At 34.2% G+C, this 25,092-nt stretch overlaps 1 protein-coding gene across 2 annotated transcripts in view; it reads right to left on the bottom strand.

Annotated features, from left to right (window-relative positions):
- Nucleotides 1-8,155, bottom strand: part of PRR16 (proline rich 16) — a 152,483-nt gene extending 144,328 nt beyond the window's left edge. For both annotated transcript variants that reach the window (XM_027099476.1, XM_027099467.1), the window contains exon 1: nt 8,062-8,155. In XM_027099476.1, coding sequence (XP_026955277.1) covers nt 8,062-8,073 — 12 coding nt within the window. In that variant the 5' untranslated portion in view covers nt 8,074-8,155. The remainder of the gene's footprint in view (nt 1-8,061) is intronic.
- Between the last annotated feature and the right edge of the window lie 16,937 nt (nt 8,156-25,092).

A 25,092-nucleotide genomic window follows, 5' to 3' on the forward strand; every position in this document is an offset into this window, starting at 1 on the left:
AAGGCAAGTCATTCACTAACTTCCTTGGTTTCCTTCAGTAACCTTGGTTTCCTTTAGTAACTGTAGAATGGGGATAATGACAATGGCTCCTTTATAAGTTTAAAGTGAGGATGAGAGGATGCAAAACACACTTAGCAAAGTGCTTACTAGATGTTAACTGTGCACCAAATCATCATTAAATAATTTTTTAACAGATTAGTAATGCTATTAACATAAAATATTTAGAAGATTTCTGAATCTATTTTCCAACTAAGAGGTACAAGTCTTATTCTTGCTTAATATAGTTTAATTATCAAACACCATGAGTTTTTATATGGAGGGTAGCAAAATACCTCTTTTTCTGTCTGGCCATAACCACATAGTCATTGACTGGGGAATAGTCTCTAATAACCTCTTGCTTCTAGATAGAGAACATCACTGGATTCAAAGTGGCAGAATTAGATTTTTACCATAGAAAAACCATTCTTCATGCTATCACATCCCCTTGAATGTGACACATGATAGACACATGAGAAGAAAGGGAATAAAAAATAAATAGAAAAGCAATTAAATGGCTTCTATAGCTTAATTTAATTATTTAACAATATATAGTGCATATTATGGGCCAGGAAGAGTTCTGAACTATTTAAAAATAGTAATGAATTTAATCTTCATAACAACCCTATGAAATAATCTATTAATTATCCTCAATTTCAGTTGAGATAACAAGGCACAGAGAGGTTGAGTAGTTCGACCAAGGTCACACAGCTAGAAAGTACAAAGCTGAGCTTCAAACCAGGCAACCTAGCTCCAGCGTTTAGTTCATGCCACTATGCTTTGTTACCTCTCTTAGTAGAAGACAGAACATCTGACTAAAGAGGACAGGTTCCCAGAAAAGACAACCAGAAGCACAATCAGTTTTGTTCTGCACACAGACCCATTTCCTTTAATCATATTATTTGACTTACTTTAAGTCACAGGGAAATGCTTCTTTCAAAGATGTGTAAAACAAGGAAGGTATAAATTAAAACTCACTTTCGGTTTCATTTTAAACTCCCTTGCCCATTTTATGTAAAATGTAAAACACTAAAAAGTCAAGTTTTTCAAGTTCATACATGAGGTTCTTTAAATGCCTGAAAGGATCCCTAAGCTAACCATATGAACGTACTCTGTAATCAATCACTCTCTCTGTGAATTGATAGAGTAATAGACCCTCTGCGGAAAACATTCTCAATTTTTAAAAAATTTTGTGTAATTTATATTGTTCGTAGAAGATCATAGTCCATATCAATATCTTCAACTTTTTAATTATTCAAACATTAGGTACGTACTTATAAAGGATAAAAGCTTCATATAAGTGAAATGCAGCTCTGCATTAATATTTTAAAGGCTTTGAAAAGTTCTGATGTATATAAACCTGACTAAATTTGTTTAATGCACCACTCAAACTATTAAAATAATGGAGTCTACTTTTCCCCTATATAACACCATTTTACCTATATTGGAAAATAGCACTAAAAAGTGCTCTAGACATCTAAGCAATTCATAACCTATTCATGTAATTATTTCTTATTCTTCTGATGAAAACTTATTCCAATACAGTCTTTGAGGTCTGAGTTATGAGAAAGATGACAATAATATATGATAGCATGAGTAAGTGTAAAGATGATAAAAAATAGAGTAACATTCATTAACATTATTACGGGCTTATCACACTGCAGACATTGTGTTCTACATGTTTCACCTCACCTAATGCTCAAAACAATTCCAAAAGGCGAGTATTTATTCATTAATTCTCATTTTACAAAAGAAGAACTTAGTAACATGCCAGAGCACACACTTATTAAGAGGTGAAGCTGGGCTTCAAATTCAGGCATTCCAAACTCAGAATTCATATTTCAACAATTACACTTAACTGCCTTCCACTGTGTCCCAGGCAATCATTTCACTTACACGTGTAGAATCCCTATTACTAGGAATAAACTAGGAAATAAACATTACATAAGACTACCAAGGAAAATCTAGGAAACAGCAGGTATGGTTTATTCATCACAATGTGTTTATGTTGACTCTTGATACTTTTGTTATTATAAAACCTTTCCACGTTTGTATGTCTCTTCTTCTCTTTAGTAAGGAGTCTAATTTTTAGAACTTTTTTCCTTCTTCCCTGTCCTAAAACAACTGCAGTGACAGCATATTTTCAAATAGTGATATATTCTGTAAACAGTTGAAAATAATAAAATGTCTCTGCAGTCAAAGCTCTATTTTATATTACCTTTCATTTTTCTTTGGAAGGACCATTCATACATTAATACTAATTCCAAGATATAAAATGTGTTGTGCTTGTGAGTGAACAGTACGTGGTTTTTTTTGTTTGTTTGTTTTCTCCCTATTGCATACTTTTCGAAGTGCTAACATTAAGCTTCTATAAATCAAATTCTATTTTAACATATGGCCTTTTAAATGGCAAAAAGGAAATCATGAAAAAAGCACTAGATTTAAACACTGCAAAAAGTTGCTAAAATATGGAATGCCACCTTCTAAGAAATGCACATTTTTCACGCTTTGTTCTCAGAAGACAGTATCAAAGTAGTGAGTAAGACATTTCTTCAGCTCACTGTAGCTTCTTTATTTATTGGTAACCTCTTTAAAGCATCTGAGGATGTAAAAAGAAGAATGAATGGATCTGCAGAGATATTTTTTTTTCTTTCACTACATATCAATACTTATCGTGCCATGACTTTTCTAGATGTTGAGTAATAAAAAGGGCAGATGAGGCCACTGCCCTTAAGGAAGTTACATTTGACAGGCAGGAACAGTAAACAAATAAGAAAGCAAGATATCACAGAGTGGTGAGTGCTGTGAAGAAAACTACAGACAGCACTATGAAAGACAGTGGTATGTCAGGAGGGTAAGTGCATGAGAAGGATTTAGAGGCACACACAGGGACAGCCAGAGCCCAGGCTGGGTGGTCAGCAAAAGTACTTCTGAAAAAGGTAACACAGGAACTGACACCAAAAAGAAGAGAAAGAGCCAGCTATGTACATGCTAATTGCAAAGGCTCAGAAGAAGAAATGTGTTTGGGAAGCCCAAGGAACCCAAAGAATAGCTTGCATGGGAGAGTGCCAGGCAGGGGCACTGGAGACCAGTAGGAGATGAGTTCTGGGGTTAGAAGAGATTACAGTGCATGGATCACAAGGTAAAGAGACTGAAGGAGCTCTAGTAGCAATGAGGAGCTGCTAAAGTTTTCCATGTGAGATGACACTGAACCTTTCACATTTCAAAAATCTGACTTTTGCTGCTCTGAGGAAAATGGATTATAGGAGGGCAAGGGAAGAAGCAGAATCTGGTCAGAAATTTGTGTAAAGGCAGTCTAATTAACCTAAATATCCATCGATGGATGAATGGATAAACAAGATGTAGATATACACAATGGAATGTTACTCAGCCATAAAAAAATAATAATATCATTTGCAGCAACATGGATGGACCTAGAGATTGTCATACTGAGTGAAGTTAAGTCAGACAAAGACAAATACCATATGATATCGCTTATATGTGGAATCTAAAAAAATGGTACAAATGAACTTATTTACAAAACAGAAATAGAATCACGGATGTAGAAAACAAAGTTATGGTTACCAAGGGGGAGGGGAGGAGGGGTAAATTAGGAGATTGGGATTGATATATACACACTACTATATATAAAATAGATAACTAATAAGGATCTACAAGTGGGGAACTCTACTCAATACTCTGTAATGGCCTATATGGGAACAGAATCCAAAAAAAGAGCAGATATATGTATATGTATAAGTGATTCACTGCGCTGTACAGCAGAAACTAACACAACACTGTAAATCAACTCTACTCCAATAAAAATTAATTAAAAGAGTAAAAGAGAGCTTCCCCGGTGGTGCAGTGGTTAAGTATCTGCCTGCCAATGCAGGGGACACGGGTTCGAGCCCTGGTCTGGGAAGATCCCACATGCCGCGGAGCAGCTGAGCCCGTGAGCCACAACTACTGAGCCTGCGCGTCTGGAGCCTGTGCTCCACAACGGGAGAGGCCGTGACAGTGAGAGGCCTGCGCACCGCGATGAGGAGTGGCCCCCACTCGCCGCAACTGGAGAAAGCCCTCGCACAGAAGCGAAGACCCAACACAGCCCAAAATAAATAAATAAATTAAAAAAAAAAAAAAAGAGTAAAAGATGAGGGTAGCTTAGACGGGCACAGTGGAGATGGTGAAAAGAAGGATTTAAAATGTATTTTGGAGGCATCTTTGACAAAACTTTCTGAAAGACTGGACGTGAGGGGTGAATGAAAGGGAGGAAACAAAAATGATGCCAAGAGTTTTGGCGCAGGCAACTGGTTAGATGATGGAGGAAGTTATGACATAGAAGAAACTAAACAAGAAATTTCTGGGTCTGAGTATTGATTCTTAAGTTTTGCTTTTGATATCTGAAATGGCAACTAAACATCCAATGAAGATGATGAGTGGGTTCAGGGAAAAGTTTAGGGCAGGAGATAAAAACTTGGGAGTCACTCACATATACTTGGTGTTTAAAGCTATGGGACTAGATGAAATCAGCATGGGAGTCGGGGGTGGGGAGGGAGAGGACAAGGAAGGGAGGGTGGGAGGGAGACAGAGAGAGAGAGCAAGTGAGCATGGGTGTATGCACAAGTACTCAGACTAAATATCTGGGCTACTTTTAGATGCTGAGGAAGCAAGAAGCATTCAGCAAAAAAACACTAAGGAGAGGTAGTCAATGAGGTAGAGGGGAAATGTAAATTCACCTGTTGCATGAACAGAACCTTCACAGATAACATTCTAACAACCATAACCAAAAAGTGCTCTCTGGCAGTTTTCACCTACAGCACTGCTATTGTACCAAGTTCGCTGACCTACATCATAGGACTACTTGTTTGCCGGTTAAGGTTGGATGTAAACAATACTGCCCTAGAATAATTTCCACAGTGTTTTGATTTAACAACGAAATTAAGGAACCCCATCTCACAAGCACACTTCCCCTCAGGTTATCAATCACTGCACTTATCTGGGGGAGAACTGCAACAGAACCATGAACCTGACCTTCCTATTTCACCATTGCGCCCGCTGGCCTTGCTGTCACTGTGCTCCATAATTCTTCGCGGTTATCATATTCAAGGTCATTTTTGGGACAAATAAATTTAAGATAAATTTCATTCCGTGTCTTCTTCTGGATTTGCACAATCTTGCAAAAGTTCTCATAGGTATTTCTCCTATTCTTTTCATTTCACCAACTAAATCAGTAGACTTTGCCATGGCTTGCCAATTCACTGTTCATTCCTTCTACAGAAATTCCAATGACTATTAATACTTATTTCAGTTTTTGAGTCACATTAAGTTTAGCTTCTTTCTACTGTCACTATTCATCCTTATTTCATAAACTCAATTCATTACTTTGTATGCTCTCTCTGATTTACCTCCAACTCACTTGTCTTATCTTGTTTATTTTTTTAACTTTTCTGCTACATTCTGAACATATCAAGGGCAGAACTGTGTCTTACTAATCTTCACATCTCTTATTTCTAGCATGGTGCCCGGTACAAAATGCATGAGCAATTAAGTGCTGAATGAATTAATTAATTAAATAATCTACTAGATTAGTTCAAATTTTTCTTTTTTTAGTTTGACAAAAATGATAAAGATATAAAAAGACCGCTTTATTATATTTTAAATTAGACCCTTAGGAGAAATTTTCCTATTGCTGAGATTCACCAGTCCCCCAAATTTTCCTACCTCCCTTTTATTTCGATATGTAATTTTCATTAGTATGCTAACATAATAACAAGTTATTTTGAGTGACAACTGCTATTCAATTGACCTATGATATATATATATATTTTTTTAATTCTCAGGAACTACGAGTGTGGTTAAACTCAACAGCAACATTAAATGTTGGATTTTCTCTTTTGCTCAACGTAGCAAAAGTTCTTATATTTTAAAATCTGAAGCACGTGCAATTATTATGGAAAGACACTGCAAATCTTATACTACTATTTTTACTAGTCAACTGTCAACTTTGTTGTCAACAGTGTTTGTCAACAGTGAATTTACCATTTTTAATTAACTAAACTCTGCTGAAGAAATTAAATATTAGAACTGAATATTTTTTCTAGAAACATTATGAGCTTGAGAGGTTCTATCACAGTCTGACAAGTGCACCAGAAGTATAAAGGCTGCAAATGCTTCACTGGAAAGAGACAGATATTGTTTGGATGTAGGTAATCGAGATTTTATTTCAATGAAAAAATGCTGAGCCTACAGTGCTCTGTTTTTTCTGCAAAACTCATGTCAACAGAATACATGAAACTAAATCCTTAATTCTATGGTCCATTTAGTCAGCTGAAGGTCTTGGGTATTCAGATTAAATAAATGACTTGCAAAATATTAACAAGCAAATTAATATTAGAGATAGAATTTGAATTTGAGAAATCTTCATTTCTGGTCTTACATTATTTTCACCACATAATCTGATCTTAGATAAGTCATATAGCTAAATGGTGAATTCATATTACTTATAAAGAAGGAAAGGAAAGTGAAAAAGAAATTATAAGTATTTCTCCATGGCTCAGGCCTATCAATATAGACATAAACAGATTTTTTTAATCTCTTTATCCTGATTTAGTCAACAACTTATCCTTACTTTCCTTTCAGTATATTTTTACATTTACATCATGCTCTATACTTTCTAATTTACTTACGTCTAAAGTAGAATTTGATTAAGAAGACAAGTGTAGCTTAATTCCAAATAACATTTCCTCTTATTTTCCAATTAGGGCATGTAAAGATAAAGACTTAATTCACGGCACAGCTCCTAACTGTTAAAAACAGTATGATTGCTACAATTCCACAAATGAAAATAGTTTACTAAGTACATTATTGAATTCACTGTACACTAATATAGCAAGTTTATTTAATAAGCTCTCAAGTACAAAATCAATACTACTCAGAGGAATTCACTTCAAATAGAGTATTCCCAAATGAATGAGAAAAGTATATAACTGTTTAAAGAAAAACAGTGATTGTAAACATGTCAATAATATCCCCAATATTTGAGTGTCCAGATATCTTTTATTTTTGGTTTTAGATAGAATAAATTCACTCTTCGAATTAAATGGTTGACTGATCACAGCATCTCTCAGATTTATCTAGATGTGGAAAAATTTAGTTTCATATTAACACAAATGATAGAGTCCTATATAGATAGAATCAATGAAATTAAATTATTGCTTCAGAAGCATCAGGGGGCTAATGAGCAATAAACCCATACTCTTTCATACATAGAAAAACACTGAGACCAATGAAACCTTTATTGGAAGCCTTTATGGTGGGAAAACAGACAACTGCAACAAAAGAATGCCTTGATTTTACATGTTTTTACTTTAGGAATACACATCTGTTAAAAGTAATGGTCCTTCTTATGGTCACATATGGTGTAGGCAAGACTATCCCTAAATTATGAATGAGTTTTATGTACCACAAATCAACTTTTCAGAAAAAAATGAGCATTAACTCAATATTTGATTCTTAATAATCATATCATTTATATAATTTTGTTGTTTTTTTAGTGGTGAAACATTACTTCCCTATAGTTAATAAATATAAATTATCAAAATGTCAACTAGTTTTGTTCATAGAAAACATGGATATTTTAACACAAACTCGTTAATTCTGACACCTTGGAAGTTAAATTTTGCAATTTAAAAACACCATAAATGTTCCTTAGAATATTTTTAAAGCCTTACAAACAAAGAAAACATTGCTGAATTTCATATTATTATATGTATTTCCGTTTATGGAATTTAAACATACAACACAGACTGAAATATGACAATTTATATGGTGATAACTAGTATGTGATTGTTAATCATCTTATTTATGGTCATTATTTAAAAATTTTAATATTCAAAGAGATATAATTATCAATTGTAACTTTTGTGTATATTCCAAATAACAAATTATATAATGGACTTGCATGTGTCTTAGAAATGCAATTACGTGTTGTCTAAATGCCTGTAAACATGTCAAAGTAGAGCTGACCTTCTCGGGCATTTCCTGGTGTCCTGTTGTCACTGTCTGCCTGCAGCACTGTTTCCCTGTTTCATCATGTGGGGAGGTGGGAGTAGGTTATGGAGCTTCTGTTAAAAAAATTAGAGAACTTTTAAAAATAGTATATTTACTTTAGACTTTCTAAAACACACTGAACTGAACAGGTGCAGGATATGATGAAGAGGGGGGTGGGGCATTAGTCAGTATGAAGGAATAGGCTGTACTGATGGAGATGGACACATGAATGGAAGAGAGGAGGAGTTAACATGTAAAGCATGTATATGGAGGAAATGCACGTGAAGGACTACATAACGTGAATGAAAACATAAGAATTGCAGGATAGATAAGTCAATTAATCAAGTCTTCAAGAACTGTCCCTGAGCATCTATTCTTCCTGAGTACAGAATACTAGAGCAAGTCAGTGGGAACTTTCCTGAGATTAACACTTATTCATTAATAAATACTGCTTTAGTATTGCTACCCAGTGTATCATTAACATAGACAAATAAGGACCACCTCTGGGAACAGTAATCAGGAAGAGAAGGGGCAGTCAACCATGTCACAAAAACTGATACAAATACCCCCCAGTAGTGTGGTGGTATACAGTAGCCTCTGGAAATGAGAGCTATCCTCAAATATGTGAAGGGATGCCTTGTCTCAGGAAACATAGGCTTATTGTATGAGGTGTCAGTGGGCTGAACCAACCTCAGAGAAACTACAGTAGGTAATGGGAACAAAAGACTACACTAAATCTGAGTCACAGAGTTGGTTTCAGCAGAGGCAAAGTGATCTCTTGGCAGTGACACTGTCAGGACTCTAAGTAGAGAACAGTGAGTACAGAGCCCCGGGCCTGTGATGTCTAAGTACTGAGCCCATGTCCATGAGAGTCACACTCAGTCTCCAAGTGTGCAGTCCCTCATTCCTGCCTTAAGCCTTTGGTAATATGTTCCCCAAACACTGCAGTTGCTGTACTTGAGACATATTCAAACTAGGCATAATTAAAAGGACAGGAGTTTCAGTCATTCAGTTTGTACAATCATTCACTCATTCTCTCACTACTTATAGAGCCCTATGCTTGGTCAGTACTAGGAATGCTGAGATGAGGGCACACATTTCTCAGCTTCCTCCTGCTTCCTGTGCTACTACTGATTTACTTCATCAGTAAGAACCTTGATAATGTAGTAGAGGAAAAGCAAAATTATACATATGAATAAGCTCAAGGCGTTTAACGTCATCATTCATCCATTCATAATGAATGCCAATTTATGAAATACTCACTGAGCACCAATTATATGCCAGGAGTACTTCTAGTTGCTGGGGGAAAAAAAACCACCCAGAATCCCTACCCACATTTTTATTACATACACACGGATTATAGGAAACATTTTGGTTAATAATGAATTATAAAGTTTGGAAGCAAAACACTAATTTAAAAAACCTAATGAATAGTATTATGCAAGCACTTTTTGTTACTTAATATTGAAAAATTTTACAGTTCAAACATTTAACAAAGTTAACAGTCAAAAATAAGGAGAACAATCAAATGTTCCAACCACATTTCACATTAAATCTACATGAATACTCCTAATGATGTTGTCAAAAATCAGATTCATAAAGTTATAATGCTGCAGAGGAAAAGCAAAGAAGTGATAAAAATTAGCCTCTCTATATTAACACTTCTGATGGAAATTATGCATCTCTGTTCTGACCTCCTCATCCCGAAATATTTATCCCAAAGAAACACTAAAAAAAAAGAGCCTTAAGGACCTACAGAAAGGAATAGAGATTTTTCCGTTAAACACTACTGTTTCATTCTTCACACCAGGACACTGGAGAATGGTGGTAGAAGTATGGTGGTCCCAGGCAAGGTACTTAACTCCCCTACTTTCTCTTTTTTCTCATCCCTGAAAGGGAGGTAAAAAAAAGTACAGTTGATCCAGGAACAACTGGGAGGTTCGGGGCATCCATCCCCTTGTAGTCAGAAATTCATATAACCTTACAGTTAGAGTGGATATATGTATATGTATAATTGATTCACTTTGCTGTACACCTGAAACTAATTCATCATTGCAAATCAACTTTACCCCAATACAAATTTTTTAAAAAAAAGAAGAAGAATTCTGAACCAAGCACCTAAGCTTTGTCATTAATCTGGGTCAAATATTCTCCAGGCAATACAGCAGCAGACCAAGCTGCAATGGTTGGTGCCCATACGCTCTTCCTCACAGCGAAGTACAAGTGCCAGATTCTAAGTGTGCTGCCAGAATTCCTCAGCTTCATAATTGCTACCACTTTTTCCATTTTGACAGTATAGATTCTGTTTTGCTGTTTGGCAGAGACTGTCTGGCTTTGCACACTGGAAAAATCTATTACCAAACCATTCCAGCCATAACTTGTGGCCTTATTCATCAACAAAACTCTTCTGCCAAATACAAACTGAACAAGTCCTTCCTTCATTCCCCTCATGTATTTCAGACACAGTCTCAGACTAGGCTAAGAGCAAAATGGAAAAGGTTTGAAAATTATCTGGTAAATATTGGAGTAAATCATCAAGTTGTATTTCAATTATCCAGAGTATCATTACCCATTCTAGAAGGAAAATGTCTAAACTTTAAACTTGGATCCAGCTATTGGGAAATAACAGAAGATGATCTGAATTTGTTAGAGCAAAGAGTACGAAACCTGAATTTTTGACAAATGTGCATTTACATTTTTGGCCTTCACAGAATTAATCAATATCCACAATCTGTTTTGATAACTCTGCCTGGAGTATTTGCTTATCCTCCAGCAAGATGCAAAAATGCCCACAGTATAAGAACTGTATGTTGAATAAGTTTTTCACGAATCAGTATGGGTTTTACACTGAGCTTGTCACATTGTCTTGTCTCCCTTATGATCAACATCATACATTTGTATAACGTGTCACATGTAGAGGGTCACAGTCTGGTTATAGAAGAAAAAGATATCTCTGTATGAAACCATCAGATTTAACTAGGAATCAAACATACACCCATAATCCACTATCTACAAATATCCATCAGTTCAATCCCTGTGTGAGAGTACTTTGCTAAGGAAAGCTCCATTCAAATTCTAATCAGTATGCAATTGGATGCACTAAAAGTTCCTCCAGGGAAGTGATAAACTCTTACTCATCTTCCTACCAGAATCTAAGAATCTAAGAATCTAAGAATTAAAGGAGATTTGTTTATTTGCTGAACAAACTTAGTTAAATCTCACCTCTGAGGCTAAGTGGCAGAGGGTTATTGACTCTCAGTCCAGATTTCTCAAATGAATCATGTGTCTGGATATAAAGACTTAAAATGCAGGGTTCAGTCTCATTTTTAATAGCCATCACCTAAATGACGTATTACTGCCTAAAAGAAAAACTATTTATCAAGTACAGCATATCACTATGCTGTTGGAATTGCACAAAGAACTTAATGGAATTGCACAGAAAAGCCTACAATATAAATATATTTTAAAAGCTGAATTTAATTAAATAATAGATCATACATATAAAGCAATCATATGAATTGAATAAAATATTCAAATTTTGGATTATGTTTGTTTATTTTGTCCTAAATGGAAGGTAAAATGCATGGTCTAAATAGCTTTCACGTAAATAATTTGGAAATATCTTTTGGGGATTTAAATCATGAAGTTTAGTAGTATGCTTACAGAATAATTGAAAAAAAAAGCATGAATTTTCGTAAGACAATTTAAGATTGATATTCTAAGATTTAAGGGAAAGAAGAAAATAGAAAAAAATAAATTTATAAACTTTCAAGTTTAAACCAATTTCAGCTTAAGTGCTACCAAAAAGACAATGATAAAATCCAACCATATGATCTAATATTTCTCATTTAGAAAATACCAATACTAACTTTAATTGTGCATTTTATGATTATTCAGAAAACCAGCAATTAAACAACAAAATATGTTCCTTGTTTTAAAATTCATGCTTAATTACTAATTTCCTTCGCTGTATTTAGGCATGGGCAAGATGTATTATATCCATGCCCCATGAGTAAATTCATGGGTAAATAACAGCATTATATGCCCTTCAATCTCTGCTGACATGCTAACTGGATGCTTTTCCCATAATCTTCACAAAGTATACACAATGCTTATATATCTTTCTTCAATAAGAATTTAGTTTCAGAAAACAGTACAGAGGGATCTTTTAACTAATCTATCACTTCGATAAAATGAAAATGTGAGCTTTCAGGTTCAAACTATGATCATGCCACCTCAGTGTTCAATTAAAAAAATACATGCATTCATACTCATACTAAAAAGAATTTAAGATTGTGTGGAAGTAATGGTACATGCATATTTCACTGAATAATGCAATAGAAGAATTGCATTTACTATAAGCATTTTAGAACACAAAATAGCATATTTTTTAAAAGAATCAAATCAAATAATATGCATGTATTGAAACTTTTTTGTTCACTTTAAGGTATGTATAAACTGTAGTTAACATCACCACAAAACTAAAAACTCATGTTGCCACATCAAACATTCAGGGTTTAAATAAAGGGAGAGTACAGCTTTGAAACAGAATATTTCAAGGCAGTTGAATTTCGAACCAGTTACCTTTGTAGCGCAAGGGAGTTTATCCAACTGGCACTAGCAAACAGATGAACAGCAATGGAGGAAACCTACTCCCCTACAAATCTATACATTAAATGGGGAGGAACTGCTTTTCCACCTATCTTTGCAGCATAGCCGTTCAAGGTTCTAAAATGGGCTTGTGATACATGCCATGTACATCTGGGATTAGACTGTAGAAGTATTATCTGAGGCTAAACATCTTTATTTATGGAATTTGGGCAAAGGAGAGGACAGGCCTCAATACCAAAGTGACTAGCTCTTCGTGGGGCCTGAGATTTGGAAAGCTAAGTACAGTGCAAAAATGTAACTGAGAACACAGTAACAGAATTGAAACTGTGGAAGCTTCCTCTAGTTTAAACAATTATTCTAGAAATAGCCCAGGGAAACAGGAAAGAAAATGGAGTAAAGATTTTCAGATAATAAAAATGAATATTTGTACTACTCTTTTAATCATATGAGTAATGTAGTATATATATATTACCCGTATCTAATTCCAAATAAAACATTTTTTTAAAATTTTGAGTAATTCAGATTTCACTTAGAGAGAAGAGGGGAATAATTTGATAAGATATACATTGCTTTGGGCCTTACTATATCTATCTATATCTATATCTAATCTATCTACCTATTTATCTATGTTGATTTCTCAAACATGAAAGGCAAAACTTCAGCAACTTTAGAAAAAAATAGTAAAATTATGACCTTGAAATATAAATGGATTTCTTACCCAAGACTCGAAAAGCACAAAGTGTAAAGTAAAATGGTGATAAATTTGACTAAAAATTACAAGAGATACTATAAACAATGTTCAAAACAACCAAAAGAATAGAAATAGATATTTTCAAAACATGTATCTTATAAAGTACTAGTACTCAAATATAGTAAAAAAAAATCTTCTATAAATCAATACCAAAAAGATGAATAATCCAGTAGAAAAATGTAAATTATGTAAACAGAAATTTTAATAAATGAGAAAACCCAAATGGCAAATGAATATTTGTAATTGAGGAAATAGTGATTAAAATATTAATTAAATACATTTTCATATCCTTAATAACAAAACTTGAAAAACTATAACTACCAATCAATGGGTGAGTATATAAATAAACTGTGATATATCTTTATAATGGAATGCCCTTTATATTCTATAATGGAATAATTTCCAGCAGTAAAATATATAAACTATAACCAGAAGTTTCAAGAAACGAACACTATATGAAAAATTATTTGCACAATAAGTGCATAGGATGCAAATCAGACAGAATTCAAAAAATTATGCATATTATGTATAAATTTATACATATGGAGAAAATACAGAAAATATTTACATTATAATAATAAATGCCAAATTCAGGATTTCATTTATATCTAGGTACAGAGAACAAGAAAAAGGAAAGTGGGATTAAGAAGGTTTATCCAGGGGATATAAATGGTATTTGTGATATTTTATTTATAAAACTTTTATAAAATTTTAAATCAAATTTGGCTAAATATCTAGGCTTTTCAGCATAATCAGGCTCTAGTTTAATGAAAATCATGCATCTTCACTTCAAGTGCTTTTACTTCACCCTCAGGCAGGTATACAGAGCTCACACTCTTGTACTACACTGTCCAGATAAAGTTCAAGTACCATATGTAGGAAGAGAGAAGAAACTTTCCTAAAAGCTCCAGCAGGTTCCTGCTCACATCTCATGAGCATAGATCAAGACTATAGCTTTAAACAGTCACAGTGGCCAATGGATTAAAAACAAAGACAAGAGATCAAAAAGTGAGATATCTGTTATGTCTATTATGTGACAGGTAAATAGACAGATAGACAGATAAAAGTACAAGTCACGAGACTTTTCTATATTTCAATGGCCAGTTCAGCAAAGCCAAGTAACTGCTGACACTTGAGAACAAAGCCATCCTTAACATTGACGAGAACCTCTTAAATTTTCACAATAGCTGCCAATCTTTGACCTTACTGTGAGTATTTCCACTTAAAAAAAGTACTTAAAAATACTACAGTTTGACAGGAAATACTTTTTTAATGATGGAAACATTAAGAGTTAAGTTGCAAAGCTAAATTCTTTGAATTAGGACTGCTGTCAAGATAAAGCAATATTAGATACCTAGAACTCTTTAAAGTATTTATATGAAAGATAAACACTAATTGGTGAAAGAATAAGTTTCTTAAAGGGAAATCTCGTATTCACATTAAGACTCTTTGAGAATAAAATGATTTCTCAAGTTAGTAATTTTAAAAGGAAATCATAAAGTAGATATCTTAGGTTTTTGTAACTGTTCAAGAGGTTACCTTTAATTATCTCATGCTATTCCAGAAAACAGAGTAATATATCTTTAGAAGTTAGCATTTTTCATTGAGATTGTGGAATATTACGTGGGAAACATAGTAATAAAATATTAATAACATAACAAAATATATCCACATGCCCTATAAAATAATAACCATTATCATGAAAATCCAAAGTTAAATATTAACTAAGATGTAGAGATATATTGTCTCATTTAAACAACAAATTATGGTCCTCCTAAGAGTGAATTACTGAGAGAGTGGGCAGCAAAGAAAAAAAAAAGTATACATAATGTGCAGACCAGTAGTATATCAAATTACTTTTGAAATAAACCCCTGCAAAAGATTATGGTTCCATCATTTACCAAAAGCCTGTCTTCCTAAAGTCACGAGATAAAAAAATTATTATTTACTATGATTCAAACACTTCAACACTTCATATAAATATAATATATTGGTTGATGCAATATATGTCAAAACAAAACAAAACAAAAACAAACTGGCTGGTCCTGAATATAGCATTTTACAATTTGGTCGTATCAACCATCAATTTAGTCAAGAACATTTACTAAGCAACCACTGTGCTCCGAGAGTTATTCTGCATTTCATTCCCCAGGCATACAAGCATATTCTTCACGTTAATAAGTAGAGTATTTTGATCTGAAATTTATGTTTGAAAGAGAGTGTTTTGGAAGCAGCATATAGATGTCAACCGAGGTGAGTTTGTTAGCAAAATTTATAGAAGAGTAGTATGACATATTCATCATTATGTATGCTAAAACTATAACATAGTTTTATGGTTATGGGTATGCCAGCTTATCTTCTCAGACATTTTGATGATGAAAGTGATAGACACCCAGAACACCATATAAAGATTCAAGCTGTTGTACTGCATAAGAAATAAGACTATGACAGCAATCCTAGGATTTTTCTCTTAAACCCATCAAATGAAAACATAAGCTACTCTTGCAAAGATGTTTTAACATGTCTCTTGAAGAAGACACCATTCTAAAACTTTTACTTTATTTTGTTCTTTTAAAGAATCCAGATAATTAATTTAAACCCTTTTTATGCAATTTTATTTGCAACATTATTAATCTCTAAGAGTTTACTATTTTAAAATTACTCTTACTCTAATATTATATAGCAATTTCTATAATCATGAAAGTTGGAAGCAACGAACATTAGTTATATACCCAAGACACTTAGACTATGCACGTGATTATGGTACAAAAGGAAGTAATTAAATAAATTATTAAATTAAATAAATACACATAATTCAGAAAACAAACAAAAAATGAACAAATAAACGATTTGATTTTACCCCTAACCCCCCCAAACCAATTACTGCATTTGTTAAATTAACTAAATAAAAATCAATTTACACTTCACTTTATAATGTGTAGATAATTTACAATGCATAGAGAGTTCTGAAAACACTGTGAAACAGAGATATATTATCCATTTGTTAAAAACAGATCTAGGGTTATATCCGTTTATAAAAATATTTATACAGTCTTTAATACAATGAATGTCACAGGTGAGGGAAGAGAAATATATGGATACACATATATATTTTCTGCTAATCAAGGACTTACCATAAAAAGGAAACATACAATATTATTATTAGATTGGTATTAGAATAGTTTGGAATACTATTAGATTAAATCTAAAGAATACAAAATATATACAACAGATGGGGATCAGAGAAGCTTTCTTCATGGTGCACTACTATATACCAGAACTGTGATGAATAATTATGAACATACATATATATACTCATTTTTATTCATAGTAATAATACCTAATTTTTTTTTTAGATTTGTTTTTGATGTGGACCCTTTTTAAAGTCTTTATTGAATTTGTTACAATATTGCTTCTGTTTTATGTTTTGTTTTTTTGGCCTCGAGGCATGGAGGATCTTAGCTCCCCGACCAGGGATCAAACCCTCACCCCCTGCACTGGAACGTGAAGTCTTAACCACTGGACCGCCAGGGAAGTCCCTACTTAATCTTTATTGAATGTTCATTATGAGCCAGTAACTTGAATTTATAGGTAAGGTCTTGTTCTGCCTTCACCAAACCATTTCACAATTTTTCCATTTTACAATTACATTCTTCCCCATTTTACAATTGCATAAACTGGAACTTGGGGTGGGTCAGAGATCTAGAAGCAGCTACATACTGATATGTGTCTGACTTCAAACTCGCCCCAAAACAGTTCAAGCTTCAATTTTAACTGCTAAGAATTCTAGGTATATTGGCTACCTCTCGAAAGTCTGAAGTTTTCTGAAAACTTGAACACTGAATCAGTCACTATAGAATGAACATAAAAGTATTATCAATAATTACAGAATAAGTATAAAATAAAATATTTATTTAAAAACTCCTACTGACAAGATACTTGTGATAAACAGGAAGATGAGGCAAACCCCTCTCTAGCTACTCACTATTTCTTAGTGAGACAAGTCAAGTGTATGAATAAGTTCAGGACACAAAAGACCAGATGAGTATAGTAACACAGGCACAAGCTGCCATGTGCATTTAGAGGCAAGAGAAGAATGTGAAGGGGAGGAATCGAGAACCCGTGCTGGCTCTCAAAGGATACAGCTGGGGAGAGGTTGGGAAACAAGGCCTTGTTAAGGTAACAGAATATTTGATATTGAGACTTATCATTTGTTTATATTCTATTGAGAGGAAAACATTCTTACAGTCAAGTGTTTTCTGAAAATCGTATCTTAGATATGGAACAAAAACACTAGCTGAAATGAACATGAGAGTAAAGGTATCTCTTAAAAATGGGCTGAAAGGGTAGATATTAAGTGTTCTAATCACACGAAAAATAATAATAAATAAAAAAGGGCAGGAGGAAACTTTTGGAGGTGATGGATATGTTTATGGCATTAATTGTGGTGACAGTTTCACATATACACATATCTCCAAAATCATCAAGTTGTATACATTAAATATGTACATGTCAATCATATTTCAATAACGTGTTTATAAAAGAACTAGCTGATGATCCTAGATAAGAAATCAATCAACTATGAATCACAGAAATGCTTCTGAGTAGAGAAAGAGGACATAATTATTATCATATGGATAAGGGAAAACTATTATCAGATTTAAGGTACCTTTCGGTAGGCAAATTCAGAACCAGATCCAGTTACGCTCATTGCCTTTTGTCCAGTTAGTCTAAGGATCACCGCTCTAAATCCATAGCCTCAGACTAAGCCTGTGTAGTGACAATAAAGTTTGTATGGTGCTGGACGTTCCTATATTTTGAAATTTTGTTGATATTATCCTTAGAATAGGCTATGTTACATCAAATATTAATAGATTCTGATAAGGCAAAAGTAGATAGAGGTATTAAAGAGAGTAGCATCTGCAAAGGTGTGAAAATTGGAGCTAATAACCAACATTCAGAAAATTAGGCACGTTCCAGGTTAATTGGAGCATACATTTTTAAGGCAGAAGATACATTTCAGAAAGTGTCTTTAAATTAGTAATAGGCCTTGAAAATTAGGGTAATGAGCTTAATTTTAATTCTTTTTTAAAATACAAAGCTTATTTATTCTTATAATAACCCTATAAAGTGGGTTTTACTATTATCCCTATTTTACAGAGGCTGAAACTGAATCCCAGAGAGGCTAAATAATTTAGCTAGGAAATGGTAGAGCCGAGATTCTAATCCAGGGTGTTTACTAGGACTTTTCTCTTTAGAAAATAACATTATTAGAACTGGGTTTTAATATAAATAACATAAGGATCCTATGTTAGACATAGAGAGAAGGACTAGATTGTCCAAATATTTTTTAAAAGAACAAAGTAAAGGAGAGCGGAAGATAAATATCTTAATACCAGAGTTGTTTTACATATTACATTTCAGAATCAAGATAATTTTGTACAAATCAATTTGAAATATATTTTTGTATTTTGTGTCCTCTTGGAGAGTAAACTTCAAAATGACAAGAATCCCAGAACTGAAGGTAATGTGTTAACAAGTACCTGAAACACTATGCTCAGGCTGAAACATATGCTCAGCTTGCAACACTTACCTGAACTGTAGCTGAAATTCTCAATGAAATGTAGATCATCGGAAAGACAAACAAAAATTAAACTTTATTTTTAACCAAAGAGAAACACCCTGTTCTTCATTTCCCTAAATTAGCAAAGTGTTCTTAATTCTGTTGTGTAGTGATGTAGTGATGCTGCTATTCTATTGACTTAAAATTTAAATAGTAAAAAATTAGGCCCCTATCAATAAGAAAATATATTTCCATCAAGCGCAGAAGTGAAATCAACTTATCTGTCTTGTTCTTATTTAGCATTGCAGAGTCCATTGATTTTTAAACTGTTTCAGCAATTTAACCTTTCATTTTCCATGGCAAAAAGGTAACTGCATCATTGTTTGATTTTAGAGCAAACTTTTGAGAGACTGAGGACAACAGTAGACCAATCTGGTGGGGTGGAAAGGCCAGGGGCTTGGATTCCAGCAGGACGTGTTTCAGCCCCCTCTCTGCCCGGATCATGATGGAAATGATCTCTGCCCCACAGACCTCCCTTTCTTTTACTTTTTATCAGGGCACCTCCATCCTGTAGTGAAGACCTATTTGCATGTCTTTTTCTTTTGGTAGATATAGTACAGGACAGAGGGGACTCTTCGTTTCTGTACTTTAATCGTGGCATACAGTGCTTGGTCCATAACAGATATTTAATGCATCCATTTAAACCAATAACCAAAGTCAGGATAACCTTTGAAACTTCCAGCAAATCCCTGGAATGCCTGGGTTAAATGCCTAAATTGATTACAGCTGCTGTGCCAACGAGTCTGAGAATCCTCCCTAATATTAGGTAACTAGTGGATAGCCTCCAGACAGGGTGCCCAGCACTTAAGAGGTAGTTTCCATTTGAGCAACGAATAACTTCATTCTAAAGCATCCACCAACCTCCAGAGCTGTCTTTCTGCCAGGCAACTAATCTTTAGCCTTGGCAGTTCAACATGCCCAAATCTCCTAAGATTTACAGAAAACTGTAATGCCATTCTTGACAGTTATTTCATCCTTGACAGTTATTTTATTTTTAGACCTGATTCCAGTCATGTTCCACAAAGTAAAATCCCATTTTCTCAGAACAAACACTCACCAAAATGTGCAGGCTAAAGAAAAACAAAGTAAAGTCTCCCCTTGTGTCAGCTGGCCAGTCCCTGTAATGCTTAATAAAATATCTTCAGGAGACAAGTGTGACTCATGGCTTCCTACCTGGTGTGCCAGGCCCTGGCAATTTTTAGAACCCTCAGATGGAATGGCAGATTGTATTTTCTAAGCATGGTGATACACACACAGACGAACACACATCCCTTCCTGCACACGTCTATTAAAATGTGATGGCAATCCTCCAGTGAAATGTAAGGTCTATGTTTCCCCCTCCTTAAACCTGGGTGGACCTTAGTAAATGCCTCAATCAATAACATGCAGCGGAAGAGGTGCTCAATGACTTCTGAGGCTAGGTAATAAAAAGGAAAATGACCTCAGATGGTCTCACCCTCTGACTTGAGACACTTGCTCTTAGAACCCAGCCACCCTGTCATAAGGAATCTGGGGCCTAAATGAAGAGGCCCTATGTGGGCATACCAACCAATAACTATAGCAGGCTCCCAGCACCAGCTCTGTGAGGGAATGAGACTATAGATAATCCCAACCTCCAATGTGTGAGTCTTCCAGCTGAGACCCATAGAAACCGCAAGAGATCATGGATAAGGATGGCTGTTTTAAGCCATCCAGTTTTGGAAAGATTTGTTATGCAGCAATAGACAATGAAAATTGATTTGGCAGGATGCCTGGCCTTTGGAATGTCAATTTACAATTAGATTTAAGGCAATCTTAGATCTCTCACACTCTTTGGGCATTTTTTTATTGAGAGACTATCTGGAAATAACCATTCTGAACTTCATATTCCCATACCAAATATTACCATTATGGAAGAAATAAGAAAATCATTCAGAATGTACTGTACTTAATATCTTAGCTGTTTGATAAAAGATTCCAGATTGTTTTTTAAAGCCCTCCGCAATATTTCCCCATCTATGTTTTCAACTATATTTCCTTCAACAGGGTTTGAAGAACATAGTTTTGTTCTCATTGTTTATTTTTTTTAAATTTCTTTTCATTTTTGATGAAACATGAATATTTTTGGCAGAAAATGCACAACACTGTAAACCCCTGATTCCATCCAAATACTCCTCTGAAACACATTTTGTTCACTCAGTTTCACTCTTAGAATTCCCTCCTCACCACTTCTTAAACCTATGGCCACCTGAAACCTGTGGCTCATTGCCTAGTCACCCACCAATAAACACATCTACAAATATTCTACAAACTGCTAACTGGGAGATCTCACTCTTATCTGCTAAATAGCATACTCCTGAAGTCAAAATAAGTCCATTTCTTTCCTGAATTATTTGCCTTTTCTTATATGATTCAGTTTTCCCATCTATAAATTGGGGATGATAATTGTACCTAGCCCCTAAGGTTGCTGTATTAATTGAAAAGATAAGCACTTAATAGGTCAGAGTATACCTACAATTATTATATTTACATCTTTGCTTCACATTTGTATTAAAGCTTTTACCGAGCAGGTTTTTTCCTCACTGAATCATTGTGTCCAACCAATTACTTAATATTCATTATATGTGATTATCTGCAGTTAGAGAAGGCCAGGACATTAAACCATCAAATAATTTATTGACAGTAAACATATTCAAATTCAAGGGATGCCTACTATTTAAAACGCAGCCATAAAACTAGAAAAATAAGCCTCTTCCAACATTCCATACAGAATTTATTAATTTTGACAGAATACATGGAAATTTAGGAAGCCAAATTATGATTGATGGTACAATCAGAACAAGAAACACAATTTTAAAAACTAGAACTTCATTGCTAGGATAGAAGTTCAGTGAACAATCTTTTTCCCAGGAAAACTGTAGCCCTTTCTCTCAAATGTAAAGAGGTGAAGAGATGCAAGGCAAAAAAAAAAAAAAAAAATAGTGTGCTTTGGCAATTACTCTGGACTCAAAACTCCATAGATGATTTTGAGAACCAAGTCAGGTTTGGGATTTACATTTGAGTAATATGATAATGGAAGCCTAAGTAATCTGAAGGTAATAAGAAATGGCATAAAATAAAAAGCTTATGAACACAGTGCCTACTCTGTGAAAGAGTAAATCTCCATTTGAATATTCCTAATCTGTATTGATAAAATACTTACTTGCAAAGGCTAAGGAAGGAGTTTTAAAAAACAGATATTATAGTTGTAGAAAAGGATCTCATCAGTATTCTAAGATTCTAGGAAAAATAACATCTAGGTGCTTTATCTTAAAAATCAATGACATACAATTTCACACAAGAAAAATTACTATGTAAGAGTGAAAAGGTTTAGATGTTAATGGTTTTCAAAATTTATTTTCATTTGTAGCAATACTATATATGAGAGGCTAGTTAACATGCCATCCCTAAAATAAAAATTGTCAAGAATCAACCATTTTAGAAGTTTCATATAAAATAGTTATTCAGAGGTAGGAGACTAATCCAAAACTGGGAAGAAGCGGTATGGATACTGGTGTTCATATTTGTAGTGTGCATCACAGAGAACAACTAAATGTTTTCAAATAGAAACATAATTATTTTATGTTGTAATATTATACAACATAAAAGTGTTCACAAAGATTTATAGTAACTCAGAAAATACTGACGGTATAATGTTTAGTGAGGAATAAAATAACGAAAGCACATATACAATAGGAACACAATGAAGCAAATTTATGCATAGCATAGTAACTGAGGGGAAATATAAAAGAGGATCCTTGGATTGTGGCTGTCCAGCTGACTTTTTTCATATTTTCTGTTATTTTACCAAATATTTTATAATGAAAAATATACCTTTTACAATGAAATATTTTTTATTCAGTTTTTTTTTTCTTCTTATCCTCTCTTTCCCCTTTCTCTTCATTCTATCTCTTTTCTTCATTCACAAGTTGGTGTACCAATTAAGAGTTTGGTTTCTGAATTCCACAAAAACTGGGTTTAAATTACACCTTAGCCACTTTCTGCCAGTGTGAACTTATGTAAGTTGGCAACTTCCTAGTTTTCCAAATCTATACAAATTAGCATAACAATAGCATCTCCATCTCCAATTGCTGGAAAATTAAGTGAGACAACAGTAATAAAGCTCTTGGCATGGTGCTTACTACATGGCCATCACTCAACAGATGAGACCTCTTACTCTGCGGTTTCTGCCTGTCATTCCTCCATCTGCATCCTTCTTTACCTCCCTTATGAGAAGTTCAGTATTAAAGGAGGCAGAAGGCATATCAAACATTACTAACCAAAGCAAACATCTGTGTGTTCTTTAATGTTTCATTGACTTGTGTAAAAAGATTTGAGAGTGTTCCAGGGAACAGTGATCATGAAATGGTGTTTCCCAAAAATAACAGAGGTCAGTGTTTCGAAATAGAAGAAACTCACACAACTAAAAGTTATCTGGAAGAAAACAGTGTGATTATTTCTTTGTTCCTATTTTATTTTCTCAAAACTGAACTAATATGCTAATCAAGTCACCATCCATGGCGAGGATGGATGGGACAAGGTCATCCTCTAGACCTCAACACAACAGTTTCTGGAGCTTTGGCATTTTTCAGTTTGCAGTCTTTGCTGACTGAGATTATATATGCTAGTGACTTCCTGAAAGCTGCAGGAGTTTAAACAAGGACACTTGAGATGAAAATACAACACCTTTTGGCTTGGATTTCTTTGTTAAAATTTCAAAGCACATCCTTGGAACACACAATGCTTCTGTCTGTACACATAGCTATATATAGTTATATGTGAATCATATTAGCACGAAACTCACAAGAATATGCCATCATTCACCCATTTTGAACCATTTCCTGGAATTCACCCATGCTTAAAAAAATATCTGTCAGCATAAGTAAACCAAATCTTTTAAAAACAGTGTCTGTATTAAGTCAGAGAAACATAACAAATTGGATGCATACAAAGAGAAATAAAGAGGGATTATAAGGAATTGGCTTAGGTGATTATGGAAACCAAGAAGTCCCAAGCCCTGCAGCCAGCAAGCTGGAGATGGTGGAAAGCCAATAGTGTACTTCCATTGCCAGCCTGAAGGCCTGGGAACCAGGAGAGCCAATAGTGTAGGCTCCATTCCAAAAGCCAACAGACTCAAGATGTAAGTAAAGCCAATGGTTCAGTTCAAGTTCAAAGGCAGGAAAAAAACAATGTCTCAGCTTAAACAGTCCCTAATTTTAAAATGTAGTAACAATTTTCCAATTTCTCCAGGCAACAATACAAGAACAAAGTAGCAGCGTAATTAAGTAATTATAGCTCAATTTAGGATAATAACTGGAAAAGGATAGTGTATAAGAGTGGGCATTTTCTTACTATCAGAAAAGACGTTTTTATAAAAATGTTAAGCTTTTTCTCTCGGAGGAGTCAATTCTGGGCATTATATTAGCTGCAACACAGTATTAGCAAATCGAACCCAACAACACATAAAAAAGATCATACACCATGACCAAGCTGGATTCATCCCAGGCTCACAAGAATGGTTCAATATATGCAAATCAATCAATATGATACACCACATCAACAAAAGAAGAGATAAAAAACACAAGATCATCTCAATAGATACAGAAAAAGCATTTGATAAAATTCAACGTCCATTCATGATAAAAATCTCTTACCAAAGTGGGTATAGAGGGAACAAATCTCAATATAATAAAATCTATTTATGACAAACCCACAATCAACATAATATTCAATGGTAAAATACTGAAAGCCTTCCTGCTAAAATCTGGAACAAGACAAGGGTGCCTACTCTCACCACTTCTATTCAACAAAGTATTAGAAATCCTAGTTGCAGGAATCAGACAAGAAAAAGAAATAAAAGGTAGGTATCCAAATTGGAAGAGAAGAGGTAAAATTGTCATTATATGCAGATGACATGATACTATATATAGAAAACCCTAAAGACTCCACACAAAACTACTAGAACTGATAAACAAATTCAGCAAGATAGCAGGATACAAGATTA

This window comes from Aethalodelphis obliquidens, unplaced genomic scaffold (genome assembly GCF_003676395.1).
Source record: "Aethalodelphis obliquidens isolate GAN/ISIS:26980383/991018 unplaced genomic scaffold, ASM367639v1 scaffold4, whole genome shotgun sequence".
In the NCBI taxonomy this organism is placed as follows: Eukaryota; Metazoa; Chordata; class Mammalia; order Artiodactyla; family Delphinidae; genus Aethalodelphis; species Aethalodelphis obliquidens.